Source organism: Gambusia affinis, linkage group LG23, assembly GCF_019740435.1.
Source record: "Gambusia affinis linkage group LG23, SWU_Gaff_1.0, whole genome shotgun sequence".
Classification (NCBI taxonomy): domain Eukaryota; kingdom Metazoa; phylum Chordata; class Actinopteri; order Cyprinodontiformes; family Poeciliidae; genus Gambusia; species Gambusia affinis.
The window spans coordinates 15373783-15401555 of record NC_057890.1 but is presented as its reverse complement, the minus strand read 5'-3'; the positions used below and the strand labels follow the sequence as shown (position 1 = coordinate 15401555).

Here is a 27773-nt window from a genome sequence, read left to right as displayed (position 1 = left end):
CAGTGTCTTGCAATGCCATTAACCGCAGATATAAAAAATGATTGCTTCTAGAGCAACCCACACCTCCAGCGGAACCAGGCTCAAGAGTTCGCGAAGCAAAGAGGGCACCAGAAAATCACCTTGAGCTTGCAAGAACAGTGGCAATGTAGGTCAGCACAACACCGGTTGCAACAGTGTGCATACTCACATTTTATCCCTTTACTATCAGCGGAGGCTCAGGCGGCGGATCAGTCACAACTGCAGTCCCTACGAGCTACAGCATGAAGCGGACAATCCTAAGAGGCTTCCTCAGATGGAAAAGGCAGCGGCGGCAGCGGCAGCGGCGCCGCGGATGCGGTGGAAGAAGAGGAGGTGCGGCTGGTCCCCGCCGCTGCTGGCATTGTCCATAAAGAGAAACACCAAAGGAGAAGCAATAATCATCTAAAATTAGCCAAGTCGAGCGATGACATCTGATTTCCGGGGTCAAACGCGCGCGCACACACGCATGCACGCCGGTGAGGAAATTATGGCACGTTGCGAATTCTGCTGCGATAAGCGGAGCTGGAAAAGACCATTATGGGAGCTGACGGAGGGGGAGCAAGAGGATCTTAAAGTTGCAGCTGAGCTATTCTTCCTTCATTATAAACAGACCAAAAGTAATAAATAATAATAATAATTTCCTATATTGCAATGTTTCAAATGGTACATATAATCTTAAAACTATATATTTAAGATTTTATTTGACTTTTTTTAAAGGTATTTTTTTACAGGACACCCATGACTACAAATTTAGGAGAAGGCTTAGTTTTTCCCCAAAAAATACTTGAGGTTTTATTTACCTTCTTCTGTTGCGTGATGGTCTCCGGCATGTTTCCAAATACTTCATATGAATTCAGTCACATTCACGAGTGATTTTCATTCATTTACAGCATATCTACAGCACTGTTATTAATTAACTGACCTTTGTAGTATTTTTTTCTATATGCTCCTAAAATTTGACTCAATTCTTTTTCTTAGATATAAACATAATATATAGATGCTTCTGAAAGTGTATTTACAAAAAAGATTAGAATTTCTTATGTAATTCTTTTTCTAAAAAAACGTGTTTTAATTGATTTTCTACCTGAAAACAAGAAAAATGTGGTGTGCATTTGTATTCACCCACTAAGTCGGTATTCTGTAGAACTATTACGGCTGAGAGTCTTTGACCTGAATTAAGATTTAATCTAAACCAGACTCCTGTAGTTCTGATGAAATGTTCAGCAGCGTTGTCTCGATATTCACCCTTTATTTATGTTTTACAGTCGGAATGGTGTGTTTTCAACAGCCTTTGACGATATTGGTCACCTTTGACTGCAGTACCTTCAAATAACACATTTGTTCTTGTTCATTTAATCTATTATGCTGTTCAGCTGTAAATGCTTCCTTCTGTTCTTTGCATTAAAAGCTAAGAGCTGTTGTGATAATTTGATTCAAGTAACCTCCTCTAGAATACAACATGCACTGTGAGCAGAAAGGTGACGCAAGATAAGCAACAGCTGCACTCACACATTCAAAACAGACAAACACCACTAAAAGAAACAATATCCATCTCTTAATTTCTAACCATCTGTTTATTGTGTGTATATCGCCAAAGCAAATGATTCCCACTGCAAAGTCTAAAGATAAAAACCTAGACAGCAAATTTGAGTCACTCTTCCGGTTCTGGCCTGCGGGCAATAAAACGCTGAAGTGTCACCAACTGATGAGTCTAAACTCAGTCTTGGCATTAAGAGCCGATTTCTTCCCCCAAGGTTTTCTGATGACTAAAAATATGACTCACTTTGTATGCAAAAAGTAAAAACAAACCTTTTAAAAATCAACTTCATGAAATACTGTGAACAACAAACATAACAGAGAATACATAAAAAAATATGTAAATGTGTTATTTTAATTTAGATTTTTATTCTCTAAAAATAGAAATAGTGAATCTGCATAATCTTGACTCCTGAGAGCACACTGCCTTGAGACCGTTTCAGCGCTGAAAAAAATAATCCACTTTTCAGCTCATCAATTATTAAAGATCTTCAAGTGGTTTTGAATGTCACTGAGATCCGCATTGTCTTGATCCGCATAGCAGAGATTTATGGAGAGCAGAGCATAAATGCTACATCTACTCATACAGTACGGCAACTGATAACACACCAGTGTGTGTGATCTTCCTATCGGACTTCTCTTTAATACTCGGCTTCAGATTCTTCTAATGAATGATGTGCTTTGATATGTCTATTTCTGCTCGGCTGTCAGCTGAACTTTCCAATGAAGACGGAGCGAGCAAAAGGCCAAACAGTACACCCTCCCACACATCAGAATAAATAGAATGTCATTATGACTGCCTCTTTGATTTAAGTCTCTTGTGTCAAGATTCTTAGGAGATATTTCTTCTTCTCAAATATTTACACAAAGCCCGGTTTTTCTCCTTATAATTTCCTGGTATGAATGGTAAGGTGAGAATCTGATGTCGAGTTCAACGGAGATACAATAATGCCTCGCAAATGCACTCATATCCCTTGGACATTTTCACTGTTTAGCACATTACCACCAAAAACTTCAGTGGTTTGTTATGTTTTATTTGTATGCAACAGAACAGAAAGTAGCACAAAAAATATGAATTGCAAGGGAAATTGTGGAAGGCTTTCTGGTCAGATGAGACAAAAACTGAGTTCACCTTCTGTCAGAACCTGCAGTGAAATGTCAAAGACACAAATCCATTTGAGAATCTGTGGCAAGAAATGGAAATGTTTGAGCAGCAATTTGAGCTTGAGGTATTTTTCAAAGACGTTAAGGCCAAAATTCAGCCCCAGATGTGCTATATAGGAATTATAGCACTGTAAACTGCAGCAAACAGTGGAAATGCACACTACACTGTACGCATGTACTGTCTATGCAAAAATGAGAAACAGGGCACATGTCAACATTTTTGATAAATATACTGTTAAATATAATGTGTTAAAATGTAATGTAAATGAGGAAACACACCAGAAAAACAAGAAGGAAGCTCCCTTTTACAGTTTTGTTGAGAATCTCTACAAATCAATGCTTCGTCCCAGTGGTTGAATTCTCTCAGATTTATTTTATAACCGCCTCTTCTATCATTAGCTTGAACAGTTTGTATCCTAACTTTATGACTTCAAGTGTCTCAAATAATTGCAGACTGACTGGACCTTGATGTCACTGTCCGTGGTGCTGAATCTGTTGTGTATGTTCTGCTCTGCGGTCTTTTGGAAAAGATTCGCTGTATTTTGAGATAAAATGAATTTCAATTGGTTCCTCTCAAATTTCCCTGCACATGAAACTAAATTAACAACCATGAGCCACTGACTTTATCTTCTGCCTAATTTTTCTATCTCTGGGCTGTGTTTAATCTGAAAAATTAGTGAAACCACTACAGTACAATGTGTTAAAATGCTCCATGTTTCAAGCTAACAGAAAACTCACCAGCCAGGAAAGAAACACTGTACTTGTAAAAACATGCACTGTACTTGATCCTCACTTGCAAAGGAGCATCCTTCATTTTTGTGACAGTTTAATGCAGACCATTTTGTTTATTATCATTTCATTATTCATATATGAACACAGCTCATTCCTTACAGCCATTACAATGACCACAATGTGATACACTTGCCTGGTTATAATGCAGATTACCACTCATATTGCATCCCACCCACAATATTGACCCCCCAAGTGTCTGACTGCTACTACACTCCCATATCGCTGAGTCGTTCCATATTAATTTCCCCAGAGGAGTGTGTGTAAGCCTCTGCATATGAATGGGTGTAACGTGGCCAAGTGATGAATATGAAAAGGCTTTCATATCTGAACACCTTGACGCTGAGGAGTCGCATATTGACTTTTCTTTCCACCAAGATGGCTGTGCAGGCCAAGGTGGAAACCTCGGTTTGGTGTGACGGCTCATTTGACTTTTATCTCTGAAAACGATGCTAAAATGAGCTCGAGTCAAACAGCAGCGATCAAAGGAATAAAGTGGAACTCATGAAACCAGATCTTTAAATAGAAGAACACCGTGCGCAGTCTTCTCTTTCCTATAATGTGGCACACTCCACCCCATTCCCCCACCTCATCATGCAAATATCAGTAAACTAAAAACAGTCTATAGAGGAGGCAGGGGGTAATAATTACCTATTCAGGCTAATTGTGGAACTTTACACTCAGAGAATATTTCAGATTATTTACAAGTCTAAATAACTTGTGAGCCTTTCCAAATTTTGGCCTTTTCACAACCAAAAACGCTAATGTATTTTTTTTAAGAGATTTTTTATAAACCAAAACAGACAGGTGCATAGTTGTGAAGTGGAAGAAAACGATAAATGTATTTTTTACATTAATTAAATCCCACAGACCTGCTTCCCTGATGCTCCTAACTGAAAACTTTTTTGGCCCCCATGCAAAGCCTTGTATGTTGGCAAAATAAATCCTGAACACAACATTCCCACACACAGTGTGCTCCCATTCAGTATAGCTGAGTGGGAGCATTGAATTAAAAACAGATGGAGCTAAAACCATAAAAAACAAAACAGTTACATGCTGCAAAAGACCAACGACTGGGATGGAGATTCAACCTCTAACAGGCTAAACATGCAGCTCAACACAAAGTGTACATTTTTAGCAAACAATGGCCAAGTCAAAGTCCAGACAACCATCCATTAATTTAGAATATGTAGTAAGACTTCCATGTTTATGGATACTTATCAGTGTATATTTAAGCCATCCTTTAACAAAACACAGCTACATGTTTGACTTTTGTTTTTAAAGCCAATTGGAAAAAAGATGTTTTTTGATAATGGCAATGCAAAACGAAGACAACCAGGAAAGGCATAAATTTAAAAAGGCGTAAGAAAAGGAGGGCCTGAGAGAGACTGAGAGAAGATGGAGGGTTTACACACAAACTAGGAGCAAGTAATTACTGTACAAACAACAGGTGTGCCTAATTAACTTGATGCAGAGCAGCTGGGGGAGCTGAGAATGAAGCACAGGGATAGAAATGAGAAAATGAAAGGGAACAGCATAATTAAACAAACTTTGTGAATGTGACTACATACACAGAGTAGCTTTATGAGGCCGTATAAAAAGCTTAAACAACCAGTCGGATGTGGCAGCCGGGAAGCTGCTCCCATCACACCCAGAGACGTGGAAGTATTGTTTAACTGAAGATCAAAGCAAGTGTGCATCGCAAGCCTGACATTTCCAGCATCTGATAGCATGCTTTCTCCTTTGTTTTCATGTCTTTGCCGACATCACTATTTGACAGCCCGTCACCTCTGTCTACATGCCGCCTGGTGCTACTCCTGCAGGAGTTTGAAACCCATCCTTATCATTTGGCCCTCCCAGAAAATAGAAACCTGAACACATATCAGCAGTCGTCTGTTACAGTCTGAGGGCTGCCAGAGGCTCGCTATCGCTTTGACTCTTTTAAACCTGCGACTGTGTGGAATCCAAAGTAAAGCGGGCTGCCAAGCTCACGCTGCTGGATACACTGATAAACGAGATGAGTTCTGGTCGCACGGCCAGATGCAGCAGAAAGACAAAACGTAGAGGGATTACAGGTGGCTGGAGTTCCTCTCCTCTTCATATCTGCCTGGCTCGCCATCAGAGAAGTGAAGCTACTGCATTTTATCACACAAATATTTGTCTGACATCATGAGCTGACAAAAAAATAAAGACGAAACATCCATTTGGGATAATGAATGGGTTGAAACAGTTAACTGTTTAACTCAGATCTTTTCTGTGATGCTTATTTAAAGAGTCTTTACCCTACAATTAAAACCTGCTGTATCTTTATTAAAGATTCACATTACAGCATATTATTCTAGATAATTTAGTTTGTTAATCTAATTTTGCTTGGACATATTCCTTTTTTTTCTCCAGTTTTTCAGGGTTGCCATCATGTCAGGAAAACGGGGTTAGGAATTCAAAAGACTCTTCAAGTCTTCAGGAATCTGGAGGATAAAATTCCCAATTGAGCAAACATAATTCAGAATTTAGTTACAAAGTTTTATTTTATTTCATGGTTTATTATAACCCTCATTACAAGCTCCAATTAAAGTAAATGCTAAACCAGCACATCTTGTGTTTTGTTGGTTTTTTCGCCAGAGCTCCCGTATTAAAATGCCATCGAAATATAAAGGATGTGATTTGCACAACATAATACTCAAAAAATAAAATATTTAATGAGGTAATAGAGGGACTTTCTTGTTATATTAAGCCCATTAAAGTAAATAACCATAATAGACAATCATGCAGAATACAGTATTTTAAGGCAACTGTGAGTAACTATGGTTAAATGAGTGTTAAACAATTTTAACATAGTCAAAAATAAAGAATAGACTTTTTCTATAAGAAAAAAAGGCTTAAAAAAATCAGTGTGGGGTTGAAGTAAATAAGGATGAATTTAATTAGAGACTTTCAAACCCTTTTCTGGGGTGTCAAATGTGGCTCACACCAAGTTCAAAATTAATCCTCCAGTACTGAATCCTGGCAACGTTGAGCACTAAATGCTTTCAGAAGTTCAACCGTCTTATACTACTGACGTTCCTCATATTTTTAAGGACTAAGCTACATGATGGTCATCTGGAATCAAGCTTTTGTTTTCCTGCCAGGTTAACAAGATGGAGGAAGAAGAATTGCGTTTCTCAGCTCAGAAGAGGCAGCTCCTGCTTGAAGTGCAGAGACTCCGAAGGAGCTTTGAGATAACAGCGGCCTCCTGACACGGCGTAGCGTTTGCCAGGAGCAATTACAGTCTTTTATGCCACCGCATTTCTGTTCAAACTCTAATCTATTTTTAATGCTGCAGCACTTGGAACACTGAAACATTTGTTCACGCAGCAAAGCGACTGTTCATGTCCTAAATGTATCATAGAAGAAGCAGTGCAACACGCTGGGAATAGATGTATAGAGAAAGATTTGAGCAAAGTCTTAAAAGAATCAAGAGAAACACCTACAGTGAGTCAGAGCAAGAAGAACAAATCTGTCGATGCTTTCACCTAAACCAGGCGTCTCCAAACTGGAATCATTTTATGAATTGATTGTCTGATCTCTTAACATTTGGGTGGAATGCAAAATATTAGTCATTCATTTACTTCGTTTTGCGTTTATTTTAATTTTGAAGTAACAAATAATTCACAACAAAGATTTTTTTCAATTCCCTAAATAAATTTTAAAAAGTAGCATTTAAGTACTTCCATTTGCTGATTTTGGCTCATACTTGCACAACTCTGACCTAAACCATCACGCTGCGGTTCACTGTGTGTTTTGGATTGTTGTCCTGCTGGACGGTGAATCTCCACCTCAGTCTCAAATAATCTGCAGCCTCTAGCGGGTCGTCTTGCAGTTCCCATTCCTGTGGTGACTGGAGCAGCAGGTGGCTCCACAACTTCCTCTGCTCCGTTTGGGACAGAGCAGGTCGCTTCTTGAAGGTTACGAGAGCCAACTTGGGAGGCGGGGGGGAGTTCTCCTCAGCAGCTCGCTCATATCGACTGAGTCCCTGGCTCTGCTGTAGGACTCTGCATCTCTTTTGCCCTTGAAGAGAATAGCACTGAAGCGAAATCAATTGAAGTGGAGCACAAGTCTGTTTCTCTCTTTTATGTGTCAAGGAGAGAAGTCCTGTTGCACCCGGTCCTGATTGGCCGAATGAGGTCCCAGTTGCCAGGCAACCATCCAGCGGCCTTGCTGACAGACAGCTGCTAATGAAGCCTGGGTTGTAGGTAGAGGGAGCACGCTGCAGAAAAGGGCAACACAGCCTCTCTTTCTCATGCTTAACACATCCATGGAACCTGCTGCTGTTCACATCCACGAACTGCCACCCAAACACCCACTCCATGAATACAGTCATTTCTCACTGGCGCCCCCCCCCCCCCCCCGAAACATCCCTCTAATTAATATGTATACAGTAAAACGAGGACAGATTACAGAAGGCTTCAGAGTAGGGGCTTTGCTTATTTTGGAAATGGAAGTGTAAAGAAACAGATGGCAGCGATGCAACCACGGCAGCCGCGCTGCAGAGAGGTGATGGCTGCACATGACTCACACTTAGGTCACACATACAGATCCTGCGCAGTGTGAGCGTCCCACCCGATCTGTCTGGACACACTGAATGAAAGACATGGCCATGTATCGCTACTTTTCCCCTCATTCTTTCACATTTAACAGTTGGGCTGTTTAAAAGAAAGGTAGAGTATGGCAATTTTCTGCAAAGTCGGGGCAGCTGGAGCATGTAGTCTTCCTGCTCTACATGTTGCTTTCGCCCATTTTGGAGCTCCCTCATGAAATGGACCACTTATTCGCTCTTAATGTAGCTTCACAATGTGTCTCCGCTGAGCAGTTGAGCAGCTAATGTGCTTCCAGTGGAACAACTCCGCTGAGCTAAGCTGCAGAAGCAACTGGTTGCTCTGCTTGGCTGTGATACTTCTAAAGCAAAGCTTGTATCTCTCTCCAAACTGCACTTTTTTCAAGATTTTAAAAGTTCAGTGTTTGTCAGTTTGTACTTGATAAACACATGCCTACATCATCATCATCAAGTGTTTTAGCTTCTTTTTTTTTTGAAAAAGGCATATAGATAGTTTTGCAGGATTTTATTTAGGATAATCATAGCAAAGGGGGGTGAATAAAAATGCACAACACTTTTCACATTTTTGTTTATAAATGTAAAAAAATTCTTTATTATTCTGCAATGCATTGTCACTTTAATAACTTTACTGCAGCAATGTGGGCATCAGCATATCAGTATATGATATGCAAAGTACCAGTTATCTATGTTATTCCTGCCAGTGCTGCTGATAGATCATATCTGGTATGCCAGGTATGAAATTGGCAGCTGCAGTAAAGCTGTATGTTTTAGTATGCAGTCATAGTAATCTGTATTTTTTAAATAATTGGTCTAGTTTGTCTTTTATAATAATCACACGTCCTTTTGAAGCTTCAACGTATCCTGAAATTATTACTTCCAGAGCTGTTTCTCCTTATCTCCATTTATCAGACAAAATTTAATCTTTGGTCACAGTTTGAGTTTGTTGATGCACAAAAACACACTGGGGTTATACCTGCAATCGGATGAGGAATTAAGACAACTGTGGCTAAAGAAGCTAAGTTTAATTCAACCATTTGTACATTTCTGAGTAGTACATGTTATTTTTTTCTGAAAATAAAAAATACAAAAATTTTTGTATATCAAATTTAGCTGATATACAATTGATTTTCATTTTAAAACCGCTACCATCCTTCAGGGTTGTATCATTTCTTCCTGAAGGTTCTTCTCTTTCTTTATATTTCCTGGGCCAAGTGCCTAAGCTTTGCTGAGGGGCCAAACAGGCAGAAAGCATTAATAATTTAGAGACATGGTTGCAAGAGCTGAATACTTATTGGATGATTGGAAACTCCCCCTAAAAAATATCCAAACAAACAAAAAGTACCAATGCTATTGGTTATTTGGAAGCTACTCTACAGAAAAAGGGAAGACATGTTGTGCTACATTAGTGCAGTAAAGGCTGTATTTCTAGTTGTAACTGGGTGGTAAAAGAGAGCATGATAGAAAGCTTTGCTAACAAATACAAAATGTACTCAAAAGGATTTCCAGTACATGATTGAGAGAACTGCGAGGAACTTTGAGCAGCATTCTGATGAAAGGTGTTTTCTAATTCAACCTCTGAAACTGAGTCTCTTTATTTTTCTAAGGGACAATTGAGAATGGTTTTCAAAGAAGGGTCAAGACATAAATCTTTGAAATAAGCCAAGTGAAAACACTAGGAAGTGAAAAAAAAAAACAATTAAAGGAAAAATACTGAGAAATGACTTAATTGCAAAATTCATTACATTAGGAGTGCGTCGATCAGAAAATCTGTTTTTAATGAGAATGTGAACCATTTAGTGAGCTGCTATCAGCATATTGTTAGTAATCTCCTCACAAACTCACAAAAGATGTGGACATTTGGCAAAAAGTGACAGCGTCCTACTCTCTGCATATGTTTTACATTGAATTTATAAACAGCCCTAGAAAAATTACATGTTTTTAAGTAGTTCTAAAATATTTTAAGTGTAACCTAGTGTTACACATGAACAAATATATTTTGTTTCAATGCTTAAATTAAGCTAATCTAAATAAGCATGTTTGAAGGATTCATGTCTTAAAATGTTTTTTCTTTTCTTGCTGGTTTGCACATCATACTTCCATAGTTGTGTGCAGCGAGCACAGCTTGTCATATGAAAACAAACGAGCTAAAAATCGACTTCCTTCTCATTAAAACAAGCATAACATATGGAGCAGCAAAGGTCAGCTAGTGCAACCAATTTGACTGAATCCATCAGCATAAAGCTGCCAGCAGAACAATTCAGTATTACCAAAAAACAAAAAAAACAAAACGTATATAGCATAAGAATGAATCCCAGAGGAAACTATCTAACCAGCTGACCCCGTTGAAGAAACCAGAACAAAACATGGTGGTCTTTAGGAAGATCAATATTCTGTGCTCAAAGTCTTCTGTGAGCGTACCATAGAAGAAGAGGTTTCTGCTCACCTGTAGATATTGGAGTCCTCGTTTCGATTTTCTTTTCATGTCTTGCTGCCCAATGGTTTATTCATGACTTCTTGCTGTTCTGAGCATCTTCATAGATAAGTCTGGAAAAGAATCAATAGAGTCCAAATAAAAATCTCTTCAATCTAAATTATATTTTCTTTTTCATTCCTGTGTATGACTTAGTTTTCCGGGTTATCAATAAGTTTGAACAAGCATTTTACCAGTTTTTACAAGGAAACAAAATGTGTCCATCCCATAATAATAGAAGAGTGGATTGAAGGAGATTTGGAATTGAACATGAAGTAATTGTTGTTTTTTTATTCTATAATCTCCATAACTTTGTTGATCACACAAAGTTGCTGCATTTTGGAAAATTTGGCAACCTGACACTGAATGTGCTGGAAAATTATTGTAAATCATCACAAACAAAAAGCAATTCATTATTTTATGTTATGAGACTGTATTTTATATACATATATATACATACAGTATATATATACACATATATAGTAAAGCAGGCCATTTGGTTTAATATTGAATAATTAAATTCCTGAAATCAACCTGTTCATATTTTAAATCTGTTGTGAATATTTTCAGTAATGAGAGCAGTGGCAGGACATTGGTCAGGAAGACAGCAATGAAGTTCAACGCTGCTATCGATCTGAAACAGATCAGTGATGGATGGTCGGTCTGTACGACTACGATGTGATTAAAGGCTGCTTTGAGGAAGGATCTCGGCCTTCTGCAAGTCTAATTTAATTATATTATGGTGGGGAACTGAAACATTAACACTTTCACATTAAAGAGTGTAATAGTATGTAGAGTCTATCACAATTAGTCCAGTTCTTCTCAACTTACTTACATCTTCACTTACTCAACTTTGATTTGTTTGTGCACCATTTAATCTTTATAGAAATCCAACTGAACCTAAAAACTAACATAACAAAAGGTTTTTGCAGTTATTCATGAGCAACAGAAACAGCTTTCCTCCAAAACATCTTAAATCTGGTGTTGTAAACTAGTTCCTAGCACACAGAAACATGTAGCATGTAGTAATGTGCTTTAAAGAAGGATAAAACATGAAAACAAATGATGCTTCCTCATCCTCCTAAGTTTGTCACACATTCACACTTGAGTGTGTGACCTTCCTTTCACAGATTACTATCCTCCCTTTGGAATACACATTATATATAGAAACAAACAACATTCAATGAATCAAAACCTGACTCACTATTTTCCTGCTGAGTCTTCTGCACCAAGCTCAAAAGATCTACCAGAGAAATGCTCACGCTGTAGCAAGTAGTTTATTTTCTAAATCAAAAATAAATATATTTGCCTTGACTGTTCGTGGGGGAAAAACAAAGAATAATGTCATGTTTGACGGAAAGACCAACTTCTCTCATCCCATTGATCACCTGATATTAATAGCATGTTAGCAAAAAAAAGTGATGATTACTCTTCTGCAGGGAAACTGATTTTAACTCAATAATGAAACATGTCTGATAAAGATACTCTGTTTATGAGCAGGATGCTCTTCAGCCACCTCTCTCACCAACATGAGAGAGGTGCACATGTTGAACATATTAAAGCTTACAAATTACAACAGAATGTAAATATGTTGTCTATACCTGTAATATGATATAGAAGCCATGCAGAACATGTATCAAATCTTTAACTTGTACATAGTTTATTCGCAGGTGGCTGTGTTTAGTTTTAGCCTTAAACTGTTTCCCTCAATTCAGGATATAAAGTAATTAAATCACTTCTTCATCCCAGTCGTGACATCATTATAATTGCCTGCAAATTGCAAAGGAAGGGTACTCTTGGTTCTTTATGGGCAAGGAATGACTCAAGAGGTCATTTACTGAATTCAACATTAACTGCCCACATGCATCTCCTCCCTCTGCCCACACTTTCTTCAGGCAAGATCACTTTAAACTGTTCTGGCTGCAGGAAAACCTTTATTACAGTTTATTCTGCAGAGATCATCAACAGAATAAAAGGCAGCCTTACTGTCCATAAATAGAAACTGTGGCTGTGTACCTGCTCTAACCACAGGAAAGGTGAAGACATGAAGGGAGCAAGGTCACCAGAAAGAAAGAGAAAAATCTGATCAATCAGATAAACTGATTTTCTGTCACGTCCACACCTTGTTTAGATTATTTTTTTAATAGTAAAAGATCAACTAACATTAGAAAAAAAATAAATTAAGAAATCAATATTGAGTTCTCACAACTGGTCAGATAATTAACAACCAGATTAGTCAGCGAAATGGGTGATGCCTTCAGTGTCCTGAGGTGAAGAGATCCACCTTATTTCTTAAACCAGCGATGCTTTTAAAAGCGTAAGCCAACCACAGCTGCACAGTCACCCTTCAAAAATTGGAAACATGGAACCTCTGATTATTTACACTAATATTTAGATGCTTCATTAACTCCATTGGTACAGAGGTAAAAAAACAAAACAAAAAAAAAAAAACAATATAATTAGATATTGATCTGGCATTTTCTGTGCTTTCAAATAACAGACAGCACATTTATTGTGTATTTGATTACTTTTAATTGACGGATTTTTTTGTAGATTGAGAACACGTCAGGGAAAGAAAAGGATATGCTGTCATACATTTCTGAATTATTACATAACATAAATTATTAAATTTGATGTTTATTTTAATGTAAAGTCATACCTGATCCTCTCTCAGCTGTACCTTTAATCTTTTTCATCTTGTTTCTCCCCAGTGGTTGGTAAAATCCCAAGAGTTCCTCTGTGGGCTTTTACTGACAAAATGAAAGAAATAAACATGCAGGATTTCAGTTGTTACTTCAATTACTACCTCATGTTGGCGCAGCGTCTGCCGTCAAGCGGGCACTGTACCGGTCCGTCGTGGTGAAGAGAGAGCTGAGCCAAAAAGCGAGTCGATCGGTCAATCTACGTTCCCACCCTCATCTATGGTCATGAGGTTTGAGTCATGACCGAAAGAACGAGATCGCAGATACAAGCGGCCGAAATGTGTTTTCTCCGTAGGGTGGCTGGGCTCTCCCTTAGAGATAGGGAGAGAAGCTCAGTCATCCGGGAGAAACTCAGAGTAGAGCCGCTGCTCCTTCACGTCGAGAGGGGCCAGTTGAGGTGGCTGGGGCATCTAATCAGGATGCCTCCTGGACGCCTCCCTGGTGAGATGTTCCGGGCACGTCCCACTGAGAGGAGGCCCCGGGGAAGACCCAGGACACCCTGGAGGGACTATGTCTCTCGGCTGGCCTGGGAACACCTTGGGATTCCTCCAGAGGAGCTGGAAGAAGTGGCTGGGGAGAGGGAAGTCTGGGCCTCCCTTCTGAAGCTGCTACCCCCGCAAGCCGACCCCGGATAAACGAAAGAAGATGGATGGATGGATAGATGGATGGATGTTTCTGATCACATTTCACTTAAAGGAGACTCTAGACAGAACTAGAACTTGCTTTAGTGACTACATGTCAGGGCCCTCCACTCAATGTTCCACAGACCTTTTTGGGAAAGATATTAAAAGGAAAATAACAAGCTATTAAATTAAAACATTTAACACCAGGTGGGTATCAGCACATGAAATTAAACCAAATCTGTCAAATTACTACACACACACTCGTATTTTTACAATGGACAGTACAGGTACCCAGTGGGCAGGGAGATGCTGTATCCTAGCAACTGCAATTGCATTTTTTTTTCCAACAGAATTTTGCCAGCTAGAGTAACTTGGTAAAGCATGGCGATGGATTTATGAACCAACAAAAAACAGAGATTAATTTCACCCGTGTGTGTGTGTGAGGGGAAGTATGCGTGTATAGTTAGTTGGTATCAATCGAGTGTTTTTGAAAGGCATAATAAGATCAGCATTAGACCTTCCAAGAACAACAATAGGCAACAGAAACACTGGACAAAGTAATTTGGAATGACTTATGACTCACTTCTTGATGAGTGAAAATGGTGTCCCAGACTACATCATAGCCCTGACAAATTAATGCAGAGCAGTAAAGAAAAATCACTTCATCATGGGGGACATAAATTCCCAGGCTGGACAGATTTACATTGATTTAGCATACAGAGACGAGCAGAGCACGCCCCTTTAGGTAATAAAGTGCCACAGTCAATCACCCATCAGACTCTCAGTGCAGCTGTATTCCTGCCATCTCGGCCTAACCAGTAGACAAACTGTCCACTGATGAGTTGGCCTATGCAAAATGAGAGGAATACAAAGCCTGGGGGGAATGGATGTGAGGATGGAGGGCTGAGGTTGGGAAAATTGATCTATTTTTGAGAAAGACAGGATGCAGAGCTTCATTGGGCAATAATAGAAAATACACAACCGATGACTTTGATGAGGTTCAGCTATAAAACACCATTTGAATCACATAGAAGAGCTCAATATGTTCTCAACATCCTCTTTTTATTCTAATATCAATACAGCAAGTGAGCAAGTGCTCATAAAGATGCTAAATAGCAACTATTGAAAATAACTTTTAGATTTTCAATCTAGAGATGATGGTTTGTGTCTGGCTAGAGAAAGTTACTGCTTTACTTGTAGATTCAGGTCATTATTTTTGCTGAATTTAGATTACAGCAATATTTTGTTTTAAACTTAGTTTTTCTACATGCGATCTAAGCAGAAATTGAAAATGAGTCAATTCAACTCAGCACATCCAAACTGAGGAGGAGAGTACTTAACACGTGTAACAGTTATGCTGCTTAGATCCTAGACATGAGTAGGTATCACCACAAGGGGGCGCCTATTCCCTTTTTCTTTTGTTGCACTATTGTACAGAGTAAGAACTCGTTTTCCACGAGTGTAGAGCGGTAAACTATCGTTTCTTTTCTCATGTATGAGACTGTAATGTTAGTACCGTGGAGATCTGGCTTTACATGGATGAAGTGAAAATAAAGTGACAGTGTGGAAAACGTCAACAGTGCGTCCTGCTGTTTTGGGTTACATGTAGGTTGCGACATCCGTCACACACGCAGATAATACAGCTAAAAGTTTACCAATATTTTTTATTTTAGTCCGAAGGATAAAGATTCTATTTTTTCCTTTTGCAAACAGATTCAACAAAATGTTCACGTACATACACTGAAAAGAAATGGAGCAAGGACTAATTTAATCTTTTCTTAGGGATTCAGAAAAAAAAACAAAATAGCACAGTCTTGAAAATCAAAAATATGGTTTTTCTGCAGGTTTTCACACAGAAAAGACTCGTTCACAGACAACATAAATGCAATAATAACACATTTTTGAAATTTTAACGTATTAAGTATTTGAACTTGGAGCTTAAATTTTTACTCATTCTAAAAGCTTTCTTGCCCAGTTGAGTTCATAATGTAAGAACAACAAATTGCAGAACATCCAACTTCCATGTTTAATTGTTAAATGGGAAGATATTTAAGGGCATAGTACCAAGCATAATGCCTTACCAGTGCTTCTCAATTCCAGTCCTCAGGTTCTCTATTCCAGAACAGCTGATTCTAATCATTGCATGAACATCAAGTGCTGCAGAAACCTGTTAATCACCCATAGATTCAATCCAGGTGTGTGACAGAAGGGAAACACCTAAAACATGTAGGGCAGGGGGGCCTGAGGACTGGAATTGAGAAACGCTGCTTTAACTACACCATGCAGAGTAACGTGGTTCTCAAGCCGCCGATGTTTTCAATCTGCATGTCGTCTCCAGACTTTTTCTACTTGCCTCTCGATGTCTTTAAACACATCTGGGTCCTCAATGGTTGGCGTAATCTGTGGAGAGAAATATTTAAAAAGTTCAAATCTAAAACAGCATTCAGTAAAACTGCTTTTTATAAATATATTTACAGAAGATTCTGTACGAGGAAAAATGGTCCTCATAATAAATTAATGATTATTGTAAAGTGCTGAGGTCATCACATCTCACCTTGTAGGGTTTGCCGTTGACCAGGTCGGCCAGAGAAGAGCGGGGGATTTTTCCAGAACGCGTCTTCGGTAACCCGTGGACGAAGAGCACATTCCTGAAGGCGGCTACAGGTCCAATGGTGTCTCTCACCAGCTTCACCACCTCCTTTGTGATTTCTTCCTCAGTTTTCTGCACATCTGAAGCAAAAAAACAATGCAAAAACCCAAATTATTTTATAAAAATGGATCATAAAAAAGAGGCAGGCATTTGTATTCAGTCTCCCTGAACCAAAAAGATGCATTGAAGTTTATGTTTGAAACACGATAATAAGCAAAGACATACTTTTGTAAGACACTTCATTGCTCTTACCTTTTTTAAGTACACACAGCGCCAAAGGAACGTGGCCCTTCAGAGAGTCCTCCAGACCCACCACAGCGCAGTCCCCCACTGCAGAGTGCAGCAGCACCGACTGGAACACAAACACGTCCTTGTCATTGGGGGAACATAATTAAAGCATATTCATCAGAATCCTCTCTGCAATGGTTCTCCCACTTCCTCTAATGCTCCAGCAGACAGCCTGTGACCCGCCACGTTGATGACATCATCAGACCGGGACATGATGTAAAGGAAGCCCTCCTCATCCAAAAATCCAGCATCCATGGTGTCATAGTAACCCTGGGAAAGAAAGATTACACAAGAGGAAATCTAATCACGTCTTGATTTAGATCAAAAAGTAGCAAAATGTCACTGAAACTTCTTGCATACTTTAAATGCTGCAAATAGATCAGGTAATTCTGCAATACCAAGTTTAAACACTAGAGGTCTACCTTTCTCTACTAAAAAAATATTTTTTCTTCTCTGAAAACCAAAACCGACCACAGCACAAAGAACATTAAGATATGAAGATAAGTTTTAAATACTTTGTTTTAGAAGCAATAAACTACTTACTGGAAACTTGGAGAAGTAGAGCTCCTTGAAGAGACGGTGGTTTTGCCACAGGCACAGGGCAGCTCCAGGTGGTAGAGGCAGTCTGAGGGGAAGAGTGCAGAATAAGATATTCTATTAAAAATATCCCATCTTAGAAGAAGCTTGAGATCAATTCAAATTGATCTCAAGGCATTTTTAATTCCGTGCAGCCAATCTCTGCTAGACCTTACCTGACCCAGTAACAGGCACCCAAACAAACAAAAAGTGCAAAAAGGAAAGGTCAGGAAGTCATTGTTTACCAAGGGACGACCAGTAATCCCTCCTCTTAGCCAGTTTCCTCCATGTCCTGAACCCTAAATCCAACTGAGCAGAGGTAGCGTTTACGCCATGTTCTCATTCTTATTTTAAATCAAAGCTGTTTGGAAGCTCAGTTGAATAAATTAAATTGGGATAAATATCCCAAAGCAGCCGTACATGAACAAAGTGAAAAGTAATCCATTTTGGAACAGGAGGCATTTAGAATACACTTCTTGTATTTTCCTAACAAAAGACAAAGAGAAGTAACACACTCAAATGTGTGTGTGGGTGTGTGTGTGTACGCACTCAGACAGTTATTTCAAAGCTGCAGATCCAGTTTGAGAATGAAACAGAAGAAATGTCCAGATTTTCTCCTAAGACCAGCAGGAACAATAACACAGCTGTTCCCGTCTGTCTTAAGAGCTCACACTCTGTCACTCCATGCACAGCATATTGGAAATCCCCCCTCAGCAGCGCTCGGTCATTACGAACGTTTTTAAAAAACTGCAGGGGAGTGGAGTGGTGGGTGATAACTGATAGAGAGCAGGCTGGCACTGGGAGTGGCACAAAAAAGCTCGGCTACGTTCAGTGAAGTCCACTTAGCAACCATTTCATAAAAACATTTCCATTAGCAGCACTTTGCTCCCAGAAACACCAGAATTTAGAGTCTGACAGATGCTGCCCGACTGAGTTCATAAGTGTAAAATACTCCTGTGTGAACATGTTGTATACTGAATGTGTATAAGATTAAAAACAAAACACACAAAATAAGCAGCTCACAGGTCAGCTTGGCTTACCTGACCACAATATTTCCCAGAGTTTTTGGCTTCAACTCCTGCATGTCATCGTCAATCACAGTGACTGAAAAACAGGAAACAGGAAGGCTGTATGAACACTAACAAACTGAACATGTTGAAGATGAAAAAATTATTACAAGTTATCTTCATCAAGATAGTGACTACAGGGTTCCAACATGTCTAAAGCCAAAACCTCGCACTAAAGTTTCCAGAGCTCCCAATCCTTTTGAAACATTTGCTCTTATTAATCTCTAAGTTAGTAAGAAAGTGTAAATTAAAATAATAATGATTATGGCAGAAATTTCAACAATAATCAGGTTTAAAATCTGTGTGGATGGACGTGCAGATAAAAGGTGAGAAATGATGAAAGATGGAAGGATAAATAGACTGATTCATGGACAAAGACTGATGGAAGGATGGACTGGGTGAGACACAGAGAGACTGATGGATGTACAGAAAAAGGGATGGATGGTTGGATGAGCAAAGACACTAACAGATGGATGCTGTATTACACTGACAGATACAGAAAAGGACAGATGGAGGGATCAAAGGATGATTCATGGATGAATGGATGGACTGATGGCAGATGGAGAGAAAGAAGGATGATAGATGTACAGAAAATGATGCAGAGAAGGAGAGATTCAATGATTGATGAGCAGACAAAGGGACAAATAATACAATGAATAAACTGATATTCACTTAAATAGATGGACAGAGTGGTGGCAGAATTAGAGGGATGAATTGACAATAAATAGTTGGAAAAACATTGGGATGTATAGAATGAGCATGGATAGATCTATAAGAAGTTCATTCTCAACAATTCTCACCATTGTAACCTGGAACTGGTTTTCCAGCCTGGCCTGCAGGTGGCGTGAGCGAGTTACCCAGGCCGATACAGGAGGATGTGATGGCTGAGCCAGTTTCTATAAAGAAAACAAAAATAAAAAAGTGTTTAATTAAGAGTCAGAACTCAAACACTTTTATTAGTTAGAATGTCAAGCTGATGGAAGGAAAATGTGTTGATTCTGTGAGCAGCGTTAACCCACATAACAGAACCATGACAGCTCCTGTGGGCTCTCCCCGACTCTGCCACAGAACCGTGCTCCAGTTACAGCAGAGAGCCGGCTGGCGGGCCTGCGCGCCCACCCAGCAGAGGAATAACACAATCAATCCGGCTCAGCATGGGAGATTACATCAGACACAGCAGCTGAGTGCGCCACCATCAGCATCTGTCTTTGGTGTTAAACGCAAAACCCCAGATCTGTGAAGAGACATTCCTTCCTTCCTTTCAATGTCTCTGCATAAAGTTTGCAGCATAAACATTCGTATGCGGCTGCTTCAATAAATCCGTCTGCTATAGAAAGTATATGTGGTGTAAATTCAGTGCTACAATTTGTTATTGATTTCATAAAGCTTATGTAACAGCAAATAATCCTTCTGCATCATGTATTCCACTAGAATAAATATAAAGTAGTCATGCTGGATTGTTCTCTGGAAGGGCAAAAGCTAATGGGAAAACATTTTAAGCCACAAGATCACCATGCAAAGGTCATTTCAGTCAATAGCACAATAATGCATAAAATATGAGCCACAAACCTACAATTAAATACTGAAGCATTGGCAATAAAAGGATTATACCAGGGTTTAGCATGTTGTGAAAAAGTATTTCCCCTTTAATAGCTTTCATCTGATTTTGCTTTTTCTGTTACTCCTAAATGTTTCGTGCAACATAATTTATATCAAAGATAATCTGGGTAAACACTGACCAAAAACAACTCACAAGAACTCAAATTATGACAAAGACATAGTGATGATCCTGAAGTGAAATGAAGTGAAATATTCAGTGAACTGACGAGACAAAAACAGAAGTTTTAGGACGGCTTGTGTCCTGTTACATCCAGGGTAACACTAACAGCATTTCAGGAGAGAAGCTTTCTGACAGTCAAACATGGTGGTGGTGGTGTGATGATCTGGGGCTGCTCCTTTACTGTGTTGCTGTAGTTCAGGGGTGTCAAACTCCAGTCTTCAAAGGCCTCTGTCCTGCAGTTTTTAGATGTGCCACAGGCACAAAACACTGGAATGAAATGTGCTTAATTACCTCCTCCTTGTGTAGATCAGTTCTCCAGAGCCTTAATGGCCCAATTATTCTATTCAGGTGTGGTGCAGCAGAGGCACATCTAGAAGTTGCAGGACACTGGCCTGTGAGGACGGGAGTTTGACACCTGTGCTGTAGTTGAAAGAACCATGAGTTCTGTTCTCTAACAGAAAGTCCTGAAGAAGAACCCTCAGTTTGTGGCTTTAGACTGGGACGAGTTGAGTTATGCAACTCCACCTCTGATTGGCTCAAACACCTACAATAAATATGGATGCCATTTGTCCTTGACAAGTGGACCAAAACACTCATGGAGCATTTAAATGTTGCTGCCAGTGGTGGTTAGTTATCAGGTTTAAAAGGCAAATTAAAACCACCACCTAAGGCCAAGTTGGTTGGAGCTTATGATTTCATCATTACCTGCTTTTTGCATTCATATCAACTATTGCTGTCTGTTATCTAATATTATGTTTGATAAACATTAAAGTTAGTTAAAATAAAGTCTGGGAACAGGAGAACAAATCATTTGAAACTGTTGGGCAAATATTTCACAGGCAGATTGAATACAGATTTGAAATCTGTATTCAACTTGAAAGAAGCCCTAACAGCAAACCTTTTGCTTTTCTACCAAAGTGGGAAAAGGTGATAATCCTACTGCAGTCAGAAATCAGAAGAAAGCAAAATGTTCAGAAGTTCGAGCAGGTTGCTTCCACATAACACCTGGTGAGCTTTTTTTAATGACAACGAGACGGAGGAGGAGGGTATCTATGATCTTTTAATCTGTTTGTAACATTCGTTTGAAATATTTCAACCAGACAGAAGTTCTTCAAGTCCCACATCATAATTGGTAGGAACATTTAGATTCACTCTTTTCCCATCCCTTATGGAGACATTTTGTTAAAGCATAGTTGCCCTAATTCAATCTCAAACATTGGCTCAATTACTGGAGTTCTGGCTAATTAATGCAGGCATCTTTTAAAAACTCTCTGGATTTGCAGGATGACTGGAGTTTGACCCAACATGAGCGAAAGGTCTTAAACTGTCTAAAACAGACAAGATTCGAGATAAACTAACAAACTTCAAACCTAAAAGAAATATGGACTTTACATTATAAGACGAAAGCAGCCAGACTAAACTGACTATGCAGCTTCTAGGGATAAAATTAGTAAAGACATTTAAAAATGCATTTGTATTACAAAGGCATTGACATAATGTTGCATAATGTTGACATAAGACTAACACCAAAAAGATTGGTACTTTAAAACTGTTGATAAAAGAGTAAAGGAACATATGATTATTTAATAATCATTATGCAAACTTTAATTTGCTTGGTAATGTGCATTTAATGCGTGTCATTTTCTCACACATTCTGTGTCTAGAGTCAAACTTTAGTCTTCTCATCTTCCTCCAGCTTCACACTCTTTCCTCTTGAACACAAACAAATCAATCTTCCTTTTGCCATGTTGAAGATTGCTTTGGCCAGTATGAAGCCTTTTGTGTGTGATGAATGAGCTGAGAGGAGTAGAGAATGTTGGATGACACCGGGGAATAACAGAAAAAGGCAACACAGTGGCATGTTTTGACGCAGAAGAGTCACTTTGAACAGTCGTGCTCAGTGTGAGGAGCTTTAGAAGGGAACAGCTGCAGAAAAAGTTCTCCAAAGGAGGAACATTTTTTTGATCTGATGTCCCCCTTTTTCCTTACATCCAAACTTTTCACTCAGAATATACAAAAAGCTCAAACAACCTAACCAACTTTATCTATACAGCTTACATGCAAGACAGGCAACGCTGACTGGAGGCCAGCAGGGACTAATGTCACGGTCTAGTATGGTTCCAGAGGATAAATGCTGAAAAATCTATAAAGCGTAATGCATTGATGGTAATGTTTCTATACACCCTTCTTCCCTAATGGGGTCGGGAGGGTTGCTGGTGCCTATCTCCAGCTGCGTTCCGGGCGAGAGGCGGGGTTCACCCTGGACAGGTCACCAGTCTGTCGCAGGGCAACACAGAAACATACAAGACAAACAACCATGCACACACACACTCACACCTAGGGAGAATTTAGAGAAACCAATTAACCTGACAGTCATGTTTTTGGACTGTGGGAGGAAACCGGAGAACCCGGAGAGAACCCACCATGCACAGGGAGAACATGCAAACTCCATGCAGAAAGACCCCGGGCCGGGAATCGAACCCAGGACCTTCTTGCTGCAAGGCAACAGCTCTACCAACTGCGCCACTGTGCAGCCCCTACCAAGATTCTTAAAAAGATTATTATGATTTACATCGAATGAAAACAAAATGAAAAACACTGGAAATAAAATGTTGGATTATTAAAGTATGATTAAGTATTTAAAATTACTGGGATTTAAGGGAAGACTTGTGTAGAGGTAACACATAAAATGTAATGTTTCTAATTTGCAACAGGGTAGAGGACACAGCATGGATGTGGTAAAGGAGAATCCTCCAATCAGATGACACCCAAGACTGAAATGTTTGGCTTTATGGAAAACTGACTCTCAGTGGTGGTGGCAGCATCATGCTGCAGGGATGCTTCCTGCAGCACAAACAGGAAACCAGGTCAATGATGGTGAAAAGATGGAACAACTTAATAACCAAGCGATCCTAGAAGAAACACTTCTTTAAAAATGTAACTGATACATTATCTCATGTTACTTAAAGTCTGAGCTCTGTCCATTCATTATAATCTAATCTATTCTTGGAATGTATGCAGGGAAACCAAATGTCACCAGCAGGAGAACCAAACAAAACAGAAAAAGCCACCAGGAAAGGCTCAGAGGTTCTCTCTGCACATCATACATATGCAGGGCAGAGCTTCAGGCTGTCTGTGTGATGTGTTGTTGCTGGGGTAACTTAGTGAGGAGCTTGGAGAGAGAACTGACCTAAGGTCAGCGTAAGAAGACAGATGTGGTGTGGGCGACGTCACCCATAAGAGACAACACGCATTATTTTGCTCCTAATTTACTTCATCAACCAAATGATGAGAAAACTATTTACTCATTCAGATATTTTTTTTTCATTTACATGAATATTAGAGAGAGAACTGACCTAAGGTCAGCGTACAGGATAACTGTCTATTTCTAAAGTTAGTCATTACAAAGCTGTAAAAATGTTCCTCTCATATGACTGCAGTTAAAATGATTTAATTTAAATGACCGACTGAGCTCAGCTTGAGTCAGGAGAAATTACAGTTTCTCATAAAATATTTTAAAACCAGACTCCTGGTTAATAACTGTAAATGCCCAAAAAGGGGATATTTTATGAATTCAGTCATATCTTCATAACTCCCATGCAGGTGAATAGACAAACCAAATGGTGCTGAAGGGGAGTTTAAAGCTGAAGTTCCTTATTCAGATTTTTATAGCAGAGAGGAATTGCTCTAGTGTTTCCATATCTAAGGAAAACAAGGCAGAAACACCAGAAATTTTGAACTACTGAGCAAAAACAGATTAAAAGACTAAGTGGCAAATCAGAAAAACAATTTCAGAAATCTTAACTTTTGTATTTTTGACCTTATCTTGAAGCCAGGAGGGCTGCTAACGCCATCTTGGACGTAAACAGGAACAAGTTTGTGCAGCTATTTCCTTGTAATATATTTTGAATACGAATTCAAATCAATTCACACATCTAATTTAGTTGCAAAATTCTTCCATGTTTTACCAAAATCTTTAAAAAGCAATGTGAGCAACCTCTTCTACCAGCTCTCTGATGAAAAATGATGAAAAATAAAAACCTGACTTTGATTCAAAAGTCAAACCGGTTCAGTTTGATCAATATTTTGTGCATATTTTCTGCTAGACCTAATATACTGCTCCTCTACTGTTATTCCTTTTGTTCTTGTGAATACTCAGTTCTTCTAAAATCAGTCTTTCCTTTTATTCCACCATCCCTTTCATAGAGGCTGAAAACCTGCCCTTGGTAGACCTTCTGAGATGGGCCAATATGTACACGCCTGTGCCAGCTCAGTTACTGGCACGGCTAAAGAGGGAAATACTGATCAAGATGACCTCTCTGAGAAGGTCAAGCTGACTTAAGACAAAACATAAAAAGAAACAGAAGCAGACGAAAAGTCAAAAGAACACACACCTAAAACATCACAAGTGCATACGTCGCCCCTTTTCTTGCAAGCAGCCTAAACCTGCCGACTGAAAATACACATTTGTTGCCAGGCAACAGTCGTGACATCAGCAACCTTCATCCCCAGCCCTCTCCACCCCCTTCCAATGCCACTCGGGTCCTAAAATAGCTCACAGATTATCATCAACACTCAAAACGTCAGACACATTCTCATATGCACAGAGCAGGTAGGTGCGCTAAGCTGCTACTGCCATCAAGTGGGTCAGAAATAAACAGGTGAGGAGCTCTCTGGGTTGGTTGGAAGGGGAGAGCGAGGTCAACCCGTAACATCTTCGACGGTGTGAGAGGGGAAGAACATGACCACAACTGAACTCGTATAAAATGAGGCGATGGGAGACAACAGGGAAAAGACGCGATCCATCTCAGCTGATGAATCAGGATGAAACACGACTAAGTTCCCTGAACACGGAGAGAAACTCGCCAATCTGTTCTGCTTTGCATAAGAAGAACCAATCTTTCCTGCTTTCACCAGATGCAGCAGACTAAATGGTAAAACTGGTCAAATTAGTCATCTCTGCACAGTGGGATTGTACTGTTAAATATTTCCAATGAGACGTTAATTTAGTGGGACATGAATGTTGACAAAAGGAATTTCATCCTGGAGGTGGAAGAAGACAGAAAACCCTCCTCTAGAGGAGACGCTGTGTGGGAAGTGGCCTCCTGTTTGGAAAGCAACGTGATCATACTTCTGTTTGGGGCAACGTTGGAACAAACTGCATGTTTTGTGTCAGCTGACCTTCCATTCTTCAAACCAAGGCCTTCGACAGACCTGTGTGAGGTAGAATCAGCCCACAGTGGCAGCAAAACACTTCGACAAGAAACTCCATGGTGCTCAAGAAGGAACTGTAGACTGAACGAACAATGTCTTGAGAAAGAATTCATCTGAAGAAATTTAAGTTCATCATCTAGAATCCTGTCCACTTAGAGTTCTTGGTCACATCTGAAATAAGCAGAAGCGTATTAACGTTCTATGTTTGTGGCACCATGAATCAGCCTTACAGCTGCCTAAAGAGGAACTAATAAATATGATCACTTTGATTAACACAATGGTGCCGCAAAAGTCCATATCATCCACCTCTAATATGTAATAAAAAAAAAACAATTATAGAGTTTTGCAGTGAACAATCGTTTTGTTCACTCAAGCTGCATCTTATCTAAAGAACAACCACTGAAACCAGTACACCTCCACCTGCAATAAACATAAAACAATATTCAAGTAGTCAAACTGATAGCAGTACTATAATGAGGTTTGAAAAAGGTCAGAGCTTAATTACAGATGCAAGGCAACTCTGAAAAAGGGAGATTAGGGAAGCACCTCTAAAATTCAGCATATAATCTTTTAAAGGTTACTCAAATAACACGGAATATTTGAACACTGTTTCACGGATAAAAGCTGCTTTATTGCCCCTCATATCTGAAGTCACACAGTGTCTGACACAGAAAGCCAGAGATGGCAAGCAGCCCGCTTTGGACTCCAGCTCTGGCTGCAGGCTGCCAGCTACAGAGTTTAGCAGAGGTTGAGAAATCATATTGGATTCCAGGCAGAAATCAAGAGGGTGCCACAGGTTTTTCTCTAAACTCTATAGGTCATCTGGTATGAATGACCACAAAATGTGACAGGGGTTTGTTTTAAGGGTGGCTGTGAAAGAATAGAACAGAAGAGCCATCTTATAAACATGTCAGTGTTTCATAGAATGAAATGTTATCTTAAAGATTTCCTACAAGGAGAAAAATGACAACTTTTATCCACTTACAGGTTGGGCTAAGTTTTAATCCAGCCAAATTAAATTGGCTGGATTACAGTGTACAGAGTTTATAAAGAGAGCAGACAGATAAAGCACAAAACAATAAAACCAAAAAAAGCCATAAATCTGTGTCTGCTGTGTGCTCCGTTCCCTGCAACAGCTCCCAAACTGCTGTATGAATAGCAAATGCTCCAAACATCTTATGCAAGACATATTCTGCTTATTTTAAACTACATGAGCCTCAGCATCATCAGAGCTTCTGCAAGGAGATTTACCAACAACCTGCAGCCTACATATGACTAATGAGGGCTTATAAGCTCTTAGTAGTTCACTGCCAACAAGCAGAATTACTTAAACTTATTCTACCTGCCAAACTGAGGCTGACTGCTCTCACTTAAAGTCAAATTACAGGTAGATTAGACTAATCCCTTGCTTAATAATGCAGCATCAAAGCATTCATCAAGCCTAATAGTAATAAAAATAAGCCTAACTGGATCGAGGATTTATGAATGAAATATATAATAGGAGTTAAAAGGTAATCAAAAACAAAGTAAAGACTATAGCATAAAACTTATGTGCAGTAAAATTATTTAAATTATTATAATTTAGAGCTACAATCTGTGAAAAGTCCAAAGCTGCACATTTAGATTATAGTAGATTATATTATAATAATTATGCTTCTTTTTAAAAGATTTTCTTTCTGTATGGTGCTAAATGAAATTACTTCCAAAATATTTAGTCTGGCTTAATGTCAAACATATAAAAATGAATAAAATAAAAGCTAGTATCTGGTTTCAAAAGTAACTTTTATCACTAAAAACATTGGCGCAGACATGCTGCTCGTCTAGTTAGCATTCCCTCAGCCTCTCCCACTGTGGTGCAGGAGCGCCACAGACTGGCTGGACATGCAGACCAGCATGCTTTTGATCTAGGGAGAAGTTCAAGTCACTGTGCTGTGAAGCAAAGTAATGACACAAGACATTCATCTCTACTACCAATATCTGCAACCAACGGCAGTCAAGTCAGACAGAAAACAAAAGCGACAACATTTTTTGTAAAACTCAAAGTTCAAATACTAAACTAAAAGCAAATGAATTAAATTAGCAATATTTCATATTATAAAATTAACTAACAGGCTTGGATGTAGGTGCAAATGCTGCAAATATACTGGAATGATGGAATCATTTTGCCAATTTATATTTATAAAAACTATTCTGGTTGATTTGTCTCCAAACCAGATGTAAAAGTGAAAGATATTACCTACAATATCCTTCACAAAGTGAAAATAGTGCTTAGATTCATTAGGACATAGTCTGAGTTTGCAGA

At 39.2% G+C, this 27773-nt stretch overlaps 1 protein-coding gene across 1 annotated transcript in view; it reads right to left on the bottom strand.

The window, feature by feature from the left end:
- Window positions 1-15540: 15540 nt before the first annotated feature.
- acss3 (acyl-CoA synthetase short chain family member 3) overlaps window positions 15541-27773 on the bottom strand; it is a 31570-nt gene continuing 19337 nt past the window's right edge. Inside the window, exons 11-17 of the mRNA XM_044108059.1 lie at window positions 19278-19373; window positions 18451-18514; window positions 17378-17459; window positions 16982-17104; window positions 16799-16898; window positions 16451-16626; window positions 15541-16296 (exon numbers count right to left, since the gene is read on the bottom strand). Of these exons, the coding sequence (XP_043963994.1) occupies window positions 16213-16296; window positions 16451-16626; window positions 16799-16898; window positions 16982-17104; window positions 17378-17459; window positions 18451-18514; window positions 19278-19373 (725 nt within the window). The 3' untranslated portion in view covers window positions 15541-16212. The remainder of the gene's footprint in view (window positions 16297-16450; window positions 16627-16798; window positions 16899-16981; window positions 17105-17377; window positions 17460-18450; window positions 18515-19277; window positions 19374-27773) is intronic.